The 10,672-nt window shown below is 59.4% G+C and overlaps 1 protein-coding gene across 2 annotated transcripts in view; it reads left to right on the top strand.

Moving 5' to 3' along the window:
• Positions 1-241: 241 nt before the first annotated feature.
• The window catches only part of CNIH3 (cornichon family AMPA receptor auxiliary protein 3), a 28,087-nt gene continuing 17,656 nt past the window's right edge, over positions 242-10,672 (top strand). The window contains exon 1 of one of the 2 annotated variants that reach the window (XM_084868802.1): positions 242-565. In XM_084868802.1, the coding sequence (XP_084724928.1) occupies positions 485-565 (81 nt within the window). In that variant the 5' untranslated portion in view covers positions 242-484. The remainder of the gene's footprint in view (positions 566-10,672) is intronic. The other variant, XM_084868801.1, reaches the window with a different exon arrangement.

Raw genomic sequence — 10,672 nt, 5'->3', positions numbered from 1 at the left:
GCGCCCGGAGGAGCTGCTCTTTGGGGAAAGCCGTGCGGGCCCCGGGTTCGGGGTTCGGGAGCAGCCGGAGCGCGCCCGCCCCCGCACCTGGACGCGGGAGGGAGGGTCCTGAGCGGCGCTCGCCCCCCCTCGGGCCCCTCCGGCCCCGGAGCGGACCGCCCCGGACCCTGCCCGGCGCCCGGAGCCCGCTCCGCCCTCGCACCCCGCGCCTGGCCGGAGGGGTCGCTGGCCCGCGGCGGCTGCCACCCGCACGACTTCTCCGCGGACCCGGCTTCTGAAATCCGGGCACAGTTCCCGCCAACGGACGCCCGGGGCACCTGGCTGGCCTCCGGGGTGGCCGGCGGCGCCTGTGGCATCGCTGCGCTGGAGTCCCCGCCGCCCAGCCGCCGGCCCGCAGGACCGTCCCGGTCCGGTCCGGAGGGAGCGCGGCCCCGGAGGGGGCCCCGGGCCTGCTAGGGGCGCCGCTGGCTCCCGGCCGCCGGCCATGGCCTTCACGTTCGCCGCTTTCTGCTACATGCTCTCCCTGGTGCTGTGCGCCGCGCTCATCTTCTTCGCCATCTGGCACGTGAGTAACGGGCGGCAGCGGCTCCTAACTCTTCTCTTTTCGCCCCAGCACGCACCCCTGTCCACCCCCTGCCCCAGCTCCTCCAGAATGCCATCTCACTGCCTCTGCATGGCGAGTGTGGGCGGGCTGGGAGGCAGCGTGGAGCATCTGCAGGATGGATGGACCCTCGGTGGCCCCCTGTCCCGTTGGCGAGGGACAGTTGGGGGCACCCCAGGGAGGCCGGTGGCTCAGCCTCGTCCTCTCCTCTGTGACCTGGTGACCTGGTCACTGGCAGGGGCGTCGGGACCGCTGGTTCCCGGGCAAGGCACCCTTGCCAGGGCCTGGCCAACATCTGGGGCCCCAGGAGTGGTGATGACAGCCGTCCCCTACTTCCCCTGCCCCCTCCCTCCCTCCCTCCTGCCCGCAGGAGAAGCTCGGCAGTTGGGCCCGCAATTAGTCAAGTAACTATAACAACTAAACATTTAAAATGTCAGCATCTGGCTGCGGTGGGCTGCGTGTAGACATAATTGGAGACAAAGTGGAGAGACTTAAGGCAGCGCCTGGGAAGAAAGTAGCGAGGCTGGGGCGGGGGGTGGGGGGTGGGGTGGGGCCTAGGCCCACCAGGTCATGGGGGTTGATGTGGCCGCAGAGAAAAGGGAGGAAGTGTGTGTGGGGGCAGGGATGAGTGAGGCGCAGGAAAGTCAGGCAGAGAGAGGCCGAGAGGGGCAAGTACCCTCCTTTGCTCTCCGGGGGGCCTGAGCCAGCCAACTTCTGGCCTGAAGGTACCTCCTCCCCGCACGCACGTGGCAGAGCATGGCGGGCAGCATCCTTAGTGCGGACCAGCTTTCCTGCCATCCTCCCCGGGGGCTCCGCCGTTGAGGGTCACTGTTCCGGTGACACAGGTGTGCTGTGGGGACGGGAGACGGGCTGCTTCTGAACACAACCAGCAAGAGAGCGGAGACCCGGGCAAAGGAGCGCCAGTCCTCTTACCAAAGTCTACAGACTCCGCTCCTTTCTCCCAGGCGGCTGACGCTCTCTGCCTCCCCAGCCGGGAGCCAGGCTGGCTAAGGGCAGGCGATGTAGAGGGAGCCCCCACAGGGTGTAGTCCCCTGCCACTAACAGCCTTGCCCTGCCCTGCCCTGCCCTGCCCTGCAAGTCCGGGCCCAGGGGCAGCCCCTGAGACGATTTCCGCCTGGTTCTGGGGAGGCCTGGAGAGCACGCATGCTCTCCACGTGGGAGATGACCCGGAGTGACCACGGGAGGAAAGTTCCCCGGTGGGTGAGACGCGGCGTTAAGCACAAGTGGTTTCAAATGGAACTGAGCAGCCGGAGCATCTGTTGGATGGAGGAGATGGGGCCCCGGGGAGGGGAAAGGCCTCGAACCACATCACCTTAGGAAAGAGACCTGCCAGTCGCCTGCCCCACCTCAAACGTGAGAAGGTGGGCCTGGCTGACCTCCCAGCTCCCCCTTATGTCTAAGGTGGCAGAAGCCCGTGAGCCGGTTGAGTTAGAAATCGGAGGGTGAGAGAGGAATCGTCAGACACAGGAATTGCCTGGAGGATCCAACATCCTTGGCATGAGAATTCGTGGGGTTCTGCACCCTCTCTTTCTCGGCCCCGGAATTCTGGGTCTCATCTCTGGCGGGGAATCGAGCCTCACAGCTGCTGACAGATGTTAAGGAAAGAACAGGGGCGCAGGACAGATCATGTGATTCCAAGAAGCTCCCTCTGCCTCTTTGGATTTGACAGGTTACCCGCATTCCGGGGGGGGGGGGGGCCTAGCCATAGCACCCCCGTTCCCCAGAATAACTTCCCTGGCCACTTCTTAGTGCGTTTGCCTTGGCCAGAGGCGGGCAGGGACCAGAGAGCTCCATCAAGCCGTCAGGCACGGGGTTCTCTGAACTGGCCCCTGGGGCAGGGCGGATAACCAGAAGGAATCATTTCCTCTCACTCAGGTGGGGGGGGGGGGAGGGGAGGCAGATGATAGATAATTCGATAGCAGGTTGATTAGACGGACTGCCTGTGCCATGGCTGACTAAGAGACATCTGGACAAAACCGGGCACAGCACTGATCCCACGCTGGGCCCTGCTCTCCAGGTCTCCAGCGTTCGCCCCCTGGTCCGGGGGCAGCCCAATGGTCAGAACCCAAGGCTGGGCCAGGTCCCGATACCCAGTGGAGGTGGCAAGATTCCAGTGACTTAAGAATAAAGAGAATCTGTGAATCCAAATGCCAGGGACGCTCCCAAAGTCTCAGTCCATGGATAGTCCTTGATGCGATGAGCCATATTGGTGGCTTAGCATGTGTTGACACCCCAAACAAGGAATCGGGCACTTAACTACATCCAGCAATTAGTAGACCTTCCCCCTCCCATGCCTAGGCTGCAAGATGAGGATGGCACATTCCTACTGGAGGTCATAGTAGTGGCTGCTGGGCATTGAGTGTCTGCAGTGGGTGAGCTCCAGGCTCTAAGAACCTCTCAGAAGCCCTGGCCGGTGTGGCTCAGTGGATAGAGCGTCGGCCTGCAGACTGAAGGGTCCCGGGTTTGATTCCGGTCAAGGGCATGTACTTTGGTTTTGTGCACATCCCCAGTAGGAGGTGTGCAGGAGGCAGGTGATGGGTGTCTCACTCTCATCGATGTTTCTAGCTCTCTGTCCCTCTCCCTTCCTCTCTGTGGGGGGATCAATGGAATATATTTTTTTTTTAAAAAGAACCTCTCACATGGACCTCCCACTGTTAACCTCTCTCTGCTTCCCACGAGGGGCCAGGAGCAAAGATGGATAGGGCCAGGGCCGGCCGTAAGCACAGAATCTTTTTCAGGGCTTGTTGTCTACTTTGCACATTTATCTTCATTTGTTTTCGAATGAAAATATCTCAGTGTGCCAATTAATCTCTTTTCTATCAGCCTCTGTCTTTGAGTGCATGCGTCTCACATTTCAAAGGTGCAGCGTAAATCTGAGTTGGGGTGTGTGTGTGTGAGTGTGTGTGTGTGTGTTTGCATACCTTCAGGCACATGGCCTTTTATTGTCCAGGCAGCTCTTTAGTCCTCACAACTGGCCTTTTACAGGTGAGGACACTGTGGACCAGAGAGGTCCTGACACTTGCCCAAGGTTGCACAGCGATTCCACAGGTGTGTGTGGGAGCAAGAATGGAAGCTGAGTTTGAGACTTATGTCCATGTCCGTTTTCTAAGTCTAGTTAGCTGTCACTGGGCATGTAATTTCGATCATAGTGGGTAATGTCTTCATGTAAAGCAGGGGTCTTCAAACTACGGCCCGCGGGCCACATGCGGCCCGCAGAGGAGTCTGATCCGGCCCGCCAGGTTTTTTGGGCAGTGAGCGCAGCCGAGGTGTTACAGTAGGAATTAGTAGTTCATATAGTCCGGCCCTCCAGCTCTCTGAGGGACCGTGATCTGGCCCCCACTTTAAAAAGTTTGAGGACCCCTGATGTAAAGGATAGGAACTTTTCTCCAAATAAATAAAATACTTGGAGTTGAGACAATAAGAAGAGGATACTAAAACACACTCAAGTCCTTTTTTTTTTTTTTTTTTTTTTTTAAAGAGGAAATTCGATTTCATGTTCTCAAAATTACTTTTTCTGCTCATTAAAGGATATAGGTTCGTTGCTCCCAAAAGCTGGAAACACAGGGACATGTAATGGAACAAAATCACCACTCATCTTACCACCCAGACAAGATCTGGGTGTCTTCTCTCCCAGTCATTGTGCACGTGTGCGCTTCTGAAAATTGCGGGCGGGTGTTTGGAAGAAAAACACACACGTTCTAATGGTTTTCAGATGTGAAGTGGGGCCTGTTTTCAGGCAATACGAAGCGAACAGTGTTTGCTGGGAAGAGCATGGTGGAGCCTGTTTGCAGGCTGTTCGTAGGCTCCCAGATGAAACCGGCCTTTGCAAAGATGCAGGACCAGTTACCCCAGGTCTTTAACTTTTTAAGGTTTTATATATATATATAATATTTTATTTTTTTAAACATATTTTATTGCTTTTTTACAGAGAGGAAGGGAGAAGGATAGAAAGCTAGAAACATCGATGAGAGAGAAGCATCGATCAGCTGCCTCCTACACACCCCCCACCGGGGATGTGCCCGCAGCCAAGGTACATGCCCTTGACCGGAATCGAACCTGGGACCCTTCAGTCTGCAGACCTCCGCTCTATCCACTGAGCCACACCGGTTTCGGCTAGAATCACATTTTAAAACTCCAAATAAAACAGCCCCCAGCAGCATGTCTCTGGATCCTCAGCAGCACTCGCTAGGGGAGAGGTTTAATGGGTCCCCACGGACGCTAACAAGTTCGTGTTTACTGAGCGGCCGTGCCGCTGGGCGGAAGGTCTGAGCCCCCCAGCCAGCCCCCTCTCACAGACACAGCCACTGGGAACTGAGTCAACCGCTCCATTTCTCTGATTATCCATCTGGAAGCAAAACGTGGGTTTTTGGGGAAATGGTAGGATGCCTGGGGTTGACAGTAGCCTGCCTGCCTGCCTTCCTCCCACTTACCCTCCCTCCCTTCCTTCCTCCCACTCTTCCTTCCTCCGTTAATCCTCACCTAAGGGTATTTTTTTTTTTACCATTCATTTTTCAAAAATATGTTTTTATTGATTCCAGAGAGGAAGGGAGAAGGAGAGAGAGAAAGAGAAACATCGATGATGAGAGAGGATCATGGACCGGCTGCCTCCAGCGCGCCCCGCACTGGGATCGAGCCCCGTGGTATCTCCCCGCATCTGCCACCCCCATCTCAGCGCCCTAACTCCACGGCTGGGCCGCACTGCCTCCCGGATGGGCGGATGTACGCCTTTTCCCTGGGGAATCTGAATTCTAAATCCCACACCTTCGCACGCCGCCTGGCTCCAGCCTCAGCATTGCGGCCTCAGCTCCCTCCTGCCCGTGGCACAAAGGCTCCTTGGCCTCGGGCGCCCGTGACCTCGTACACAGCCTCCGAGGGGAGCAGAGGCGATGGGAGACAGGCCTCCCCGCCCCCCCCCCCAGGGCCCGCACCCAGAATGCGGGGGGACAGGAGCCGTGTGGACCCAGGGGCCGGGGCCGAGGGCTCTCTGATGGGGGCAGACGGAGTGAAACCAGCTCTTTGGCAGGTGCCCTGGGCTTTCGAACCCAGAACCTCCCAGGCCCTCTCCCCCCCCCCCCCCGACCCCCTTGGGACGGTGCTCCAACCAACCAGCCGAGCCACGGGCCAGGGTTGTGTTTGTGCCCCCGGCTGCGAGCTGCTGGAGCTTGCAGAGGAAGCAGGCGCTCCCTGGGAGATCATGGGGAGGGTGACTTTATCTTCTAGTTTCTTTAAACGGCCTTGAGTCACCAAAATGGCTTAAAGAAACAGACCAGGTTTGTAAATGTGGTTTCTCTCTCTCTCTCTGTCTCTCTCTCTCTCTCTCTTTCTCTCTCTCTCACACACACACACACACACACACACGCACTTACCACCACCACACACACAAAAAAAACATCCCACACAGTGAAAATCCCTTGCTTTCCTGGCCATCCCTTTGGGGGTGCTGACATTTGCTCCGTGTCTGCCTGCCTGGGGTTCGGTTGGGAGGCAGGTGGGGGCGGGGGGCGGGGAGTGCCTGCGTGTCCGTTTGCAGGCACAGTGGGGACCGCACGCCTCCACCGGAGCAGTTTACCCACACACTCACCGGACCGTTGTTTGCCTCCCGCCAGCCTGTGTGCATGGTCTGCCCTCCACCTGCCCTCGCGTGTGACGGTGCGGGGAGCTGCCCCTGATGGGGCTGGATGGAGCTCCGCCCTCTGCCCTCTGCAGGGTCTGCACAGACTGCCATGCGTGCTGGGGACGTGCCTCTGAGCCAAGGACACGCTGACTGCCTGTCTCTGGACCCCTTCCCTCCGAGGGGAGGAGGGCCACTGAGGCCAGGCCGTGGTGAACCCTTCGCTCTCTAGTTCTGGGTTTTTCCATTTACATCCTCTGAAGGTTTGGGCCATCCACCACCCGCAGCTCTGCCACCCACCTCCCACCCCCCTCGCCCAGCAGGTGCTCCCGCCGGCTGGCTGGTTCAGGAGAAGCCTGTGGTGGTCGGGAGTCCCTGGCATCAGAAAGTCCTGGGCCCAGACTGCTTCTCTCTCTCTCTCTCTCTCTCTCTCTCTCTCTCTCTCTCTCTCTCTCTCTTAAAAAAATATATTTTATTGATATTTTACAGAGAGGAAAGGAGAGGGACAGAGAGCTAGAAACATCGATGAGAGAGAGACATCGATCAGCCGCCTCCTGCACACCCCCCACCGGAGATGTGCCCACAACCAAAGTACATGCCCTTGACCGGAATCCAACCTGGGACCCTTGAGTCCGCAGGCCGACAGCTCTATCCACTGAGCCAAACCGGTTAGGGCCGACTGCTTTCTTTTGCTCCTTCCTCCCTCCCTTCTTTCTCCTGTGGTTTTGACCTCCTTTTATTCCTCTCCTTCGCATGCCTCCTAGATCTGCCAGCGGCTGTGCCGCGTTTTTTAGCCCAGCTGGAGGGCCCAGGGCTGGGGCTCACCGACGCCACCTCCCTCCCTGAGGGCGTCCGGAACCGTGGGTGGCGTCTCCAGAGCATCCGTCTTAGGTGCGGCTTCTGTGGCCGCGGGCATGCGGTCCGTGTTGACTGTGGAATCCAGCTCTCCCGCTGGGTGAGGCTGCAGGGGAGGGAAGCAGAATCTTGGAGCTGACTTCCCTCTTTTCTTCTTTCTTCTTCTTCTTCTTCTTCTTTTTTTTTTCCTTCTCCTTATTGGCAACTGATTCACAAACCCTAAAAAAGGAGCTGATAGCAACATAGCCAGCTAGCGGTAGCAGCCCAGATGGTCTCCTATATAATAGAGACATTTGTATCTGGGATGAAGAAACATTTAAATGTGCGCTACTGAACCTCCCTGAGAGAAGGGATTAGCCACTGCATTTCTCTCCCCCTTCCGTCCCCCTCCCGAATGCAAAGCTTAAGAAGAAGGAACGGAGGGGGGGGGGTAGTGGTGGTGTTCAGGGTGGGAGGGAGGCTCTGAGGGCACCATGCTCACTGCCTGGAGGCCCAAGATAACCAGGGCACGTCACGGGCAGAGGGGTCCAGTCTGTGTGTGTGTGTGTGTGTGTGGTGCTACCTGCCCACCCAGATGTACTGCCAGCTGGGGTGGGTGGGGGCGGGGGTTTCACAGCAGCTGTAGGCGAACCAGGGCCAAGAGAACCGACATGTGCCAACCATTTCTAAATTCTACACCGATGGCTCCTGCTCCCCCCCCCCCCCCCCCGCGTTTATCTGGGAGTGGCCCAGGCTCACTGACTCTCACAGGGCGTCCCGAGACCCTTCCAGAGCCCGTCCTGTTCTCACCGTCCTCACCGTCCTCACCCAGGGGCCTGGGACTCCTTATCCGACGGCAGCTCTGAATCGCTGACCACCTTCCTCCACAAAAGGAGTCTGTTGCAAAGGGGGCAGGAGAGCCCACAGGATAGTGCCCTTGTCGGCAAACTGAGGCTTGAGAGCCACCTGCAGCTCTTTGGGCCCCCCGAGTGTGTGGCTCTTCCACAAAACACCACGGCCTGGGCGAGTCTGTGGTGAAGAAGTGGCGTCAGAAGACGTTTAAGTTTTAAAAAACGTGGCTCTCCAAAGACATGTCCGTCGTCGTGCTGTTGACGTTTGGCTCTGTGGACTGATGAGTTTGCCGACCACCGGGCTAGTGGGAGTCTGGCCCCCGAGCCGTGGCACTGAGCAGCCTGGTTCAGATCGCCGCCCTCCTCTCTCTCTCTCTGGTCCTTGAGGTGCTCCTTCGGAGGATGGAGAGCCCACAGGCTGAGAGTGGGTGCTGGCCGCTGGCTGGGCTGAGCGGTGGGAAGGACAGGGATCGCCAGGCCTCCTTTTGGCCTTCCTCCCCCCTCCTCCCCCGGAAGGACAGGCCCCTGGGTGTGCCCTGCCACCGGCCGGCGCTCAGAGGGGAGCGGTGACTCCCCAGAGGAGGCCACGCCAGAGCAGGCAGCGGGGGTCGGTGTTGGGTGCCCGCCTCTCAGTCTGCCCGTCCCCTCCCCTGCGTCCAGGTGCCCTTCTCGTCGCCCAGCCCCTGCAGGCACGGGAGCTTTAGACGGGGGTCTGATTCATTTTCTTCCTCAGCTTCATGGGCAGCCACTGCCCTCCCACCCCCCTGCCCTGGCCAGGAGGCTGCAGTGACTGGCCGTGTGGCCCTGAATGTCGTCCAGTAGCCCACCAGCCACCCCATAGCCAGGTCTCCATCCGCTCATCATGAAGACAACTTGACTCACCCCCCCCCCCCCAGCCCCCAGCCCACAGCCTTGACAGAGACACGGGGACGCGGGCTTGGCGTGGATGCAGCGAAGCCCACGAAAGGAACAGCAGCCGAGTGAGTGACTCAAGAGTCAGAAAACCTGCCAGTTGGGTGTCTCCCAGCGTGTTTGGCCCCAGATTCCAAGGAGGCATGGCTGGTAGAGTGAAGCCAGCTCTTCCCCCCCCTCCCCCTCCTCCCTCCGTTCCCTCCTCTTCCCGAGAACCCCCCACCGCCCCCCAGGCAGACTCTGCCCGCAGATGTGCCCGTTCCAGCCTCTGCCCCGTGCAGGCCCGCAGAGTGTGCCCTCTGCTCCCGCCAGGAGCCGCCCTGCCCCTCAGTGGAGCTGGCAGCTCCCGCCGCCCCACAGAGCGAGCCTTTTGCTCTGCAAATGGGAGGCAGCAGCCGCCGAGTCCCCGGAGAGAGACGATGCTGTGGCTCTGAGCCGCGCCGTGTGCCAGTGCCTCCGTTAAAATCAGCTCCCGCCCCCCCAGGTTGTCACGCAGGAGCAGGATGGGGTTGGACGTGGTGGCACCATTAGATCCTGGGGAGACACGATGCCGGGGCCGCGTGGCATTCCCAGGAAGTCGGTCGCACTGAGCCACGGGGAGGCCAGGCACAGGCCGGGCCCGGGAGGGTCACCGGGCAGCAGCCTGCCGTGTCCCAGAGCGGCTGACCTGCAGAATCTCTGTGGTCCTCACTGCTGTCAGGTGGAGGAGTCAGAGAGCAAGCCCTCGCTAACATCATCCACAGGCCCTGTGGCTTGAGGGGTCGTGATGTACCAGGAAATCAACTTGACCCTGACCTTGACGGAGCCCCCCCCTTGCTTGCGTCGTCGGAGAGGGATGGGCTGAACGGAGCACTTCCTGCGGCCTGTCTTCGACCATCAACGTCCTTTTCCTCTTTATTGTTGTGTGAGAGCATGCTGCCCCCCTCCCCCCAGGCTCCTGCAGCTGCCGTGTGGCCCTGTGTGTGTGTGTGTGTGTGTGTGTGCGTGTGTGGCCTCTGTCCCTCTCCAGCCTCAGCCTAGGAGGCGGGCGCGGGGACCGCTGAGGCTGTCAGTGCTCCCGCTGGAGGCAGACCCCGCTTCCTGCTCGCCCACCGCTCAGGGTCCTGAAGCAGCAGGTGCCCGGAGGCAAAGCCCTTTCTTTGCAAAGGATGCCGGTGTCAAGTTCGCCGGAGGAGGCCACGTGTGATTCAGCCTCTCCCGAGCGTTTTGTTCCTGTGAGCGTCTGAATAATTTATCCGCCCTCAGCATCCCCACGGCCTTTCCCATCCGTTCTTGGCTCATTAGCGTCTGTGCCCGGAGCCGGAGGAGGCCGGAGAGGTGACAGGACCCCGGCCCCGCACCTCTCTGCTGAGCCACACATCCCTGGCACCTGTGTCAGGTCCTGTGCTCTGCAGGCAGGCTGTTTCTTAAAGGAGAAGGATTGTGCCCGGCCGGCGGGGCTCCGTGATTGAGTGTCGATTCCCGGTCAAGGCACATGCCCGGGGTTGTAAGCTTGATCCCCAGTAGGGGGCATGCAGGAGGCAGCTGACCGACCGACCAGTGATTCTCCCTCCTCTATATTGTTTCTGTCTCTCTCCCTCTTCCCCTTCCTCTCTCTGGAAAAAAAACAACATATTAAGAGAGAATGATTGCCATTTCTGGTTTCTTCCAGTCCTAGGATGACACATGTATCAGAAGGACTCTGATGAAAGGAAGCTGAGTGGGGGTCAGGTCTCCCACCTCAGATAGAAAGCCCGGCCCTGGGACATGAGAGGCTGGGCATCAGGCAGGAGAACTTGGGACTCCGAAGGGATGCTTGTTAAGGCAGCTGAACATCGAGCGGTCGCCATGGAGACAGCGTAT

The sequence above is a fragment of the Pipistrellus hanaki genome (assembly GCF_964339955.1).
Source record: "Pipistrellus hanaki genome assembly, chromosome: 20".
Lineage (NCBI taxonomy): Eukaryota > Metazoa > Chordata > Mammalia > Chiroptera > Vespertilionidae > Pipistrellus > Pipistrellus hanaki.
Note: the sequence above shows the minus strand (reverse complement) of the source record. Positions and strands in the feature narration are given on the sequence as shown.